This window comes from Schistocerca gregaria, chromosome X (genome assembly GCF_023897955.1).
Source record: "Schistocerca gregaria isolate iqSchGreg1 chromosome X, iqSchGreg1.2, whole genome shotgun sequence".
Taxonomy (NCBI): Eukaryota; Metazoa; Arthropoda; class Insecta; order Orthoptera; family Acrididae; genus Schistocerca; species Schistocerca gregaria.
The window spans coordinates 687,426,122-687,427,428 of NC_064931.1; the positions used below are offsets into that span (position 1 = coordinate 687,426,122).

A 1,307-nucleotide genomic window follows, 5' to 3' on the forward strand; every position below is an offset into this window, starting at 1 on the left:
AAATAATGATACTACATTTCAAATGTAAAAAATAAAATGGAAGATGTCTGGAAGGTATTAGAGCAGAACAGTCATCATCAAAGAACATCTCTCTGCATACTGTAAACAACAGACTCTCAAATCCAAAAGAAGAAGCTGACATATTTAATGTGTATTTTACTAATACAGCAAATCAGTTAATCTAAAAGAGTATGAAGACAGGCCTATGTGCCTACTAAGTTATTTAAATGCTAGTCTTAAGACTATGTTCCTGTAAGTGATCACAAAGACAGAGATGATGCAAATAATAAGGTCATTCAAAAACATATATTCATGTGGGGAGGATGATGGCCAGGTTATGTATTTAAAAAGTTCTCAGATTGTGTAATGGAACCACTAACGTATGTAGTCATCACATCTTTATCGACTGGAGCCTTTCCCAGTAGCTTAAAAATGGGTAAAGTAACTCCTCTACTCAAAAAGGGGGACACTGAAAATGTAAATAACTATCCTCCAACATCCCAACTCAGTTTTTCTCCAATGAAAGAGTTTCCAACAACAGGCTTGATAGCTACATCGCAAAAAAATTAATACTTTCAGCAAATCAGCATGGATTCAGCAAATCCAAATGTACATTAACAGCTATGTATGAGTATTTAGAAGCTCATTGTAAAGAACTGGATGACAAAGAAAGTGCTACTGGTATTTTCCTAGATCTCTCAAAAGCATTTGACATAATTGACCATGATTTTCATATTCACAAATTACCTCAAAAACATGTCAGCGCGATCCCGAATCAGTAGACAAGATTTTACCTAAAATACAGGCAGCAAATGGTGATTTCAAGGCATGGTAACATTAAAGAAATATCATTACAACAACAAGACATCCGTGCAGTAAATCACTAATAAAGTATGGAGTGTCACAAGGCTCTATCCTCGGATCTCAATTGTTCCTCCTTTATACTGAAGATTTAAATGAGTTTATTATAACAAAAAAGATATTTGCTTATAACACCAGAAATTTAATAACAGTTTCTGACAAAATTTCTATGAAAGTAGCAATAGATACTTCAGTGACCCTTGTTACCAGCCAGTCTCAAAAATTAAGGTATAATAAATAAAGAAAAAGCTGTCTTTATGAATTTCTACTCTTCCCCACTTGGACAAGTATCTGATACAATACCATATCTTGAGAGCACATTATGGAAACTAAAAGTTTTAGGGATGTGGATACAAGACAATTTGAAATGTGAAAGAACTTGGAAAAAAGCTTTCATGGGCTTGTTAGTGTTAAGCCAAACTCCAAGCAGATCAACAGTCATTGAG

At 34.0% G+C, this 1,307-nt stretch overlaps 1 protein-coding gene across 1 annotated transcript; it reads left to right on the forward strand.

Moving 5' to 3' along the window:
• Positions 1–366: 366 nt before the first annotated feature.
• LOC126298277 (uncharacterized) lies at positions 367–1,102 on the forward strand. The gene is made up of 3 exons (XM_049989577.1): positions 367–441; positions 510–778; positions 844–1,102. Exons 1-3 carry the CDS (start codon positions 367–369, stop codon positions 1,100–1,102), a joined length of 603 nt encoding a protein of 200 aa, XP_049845534.1.
• Positions 1,103–1,307: the final 205 nt, after the last annotated feature.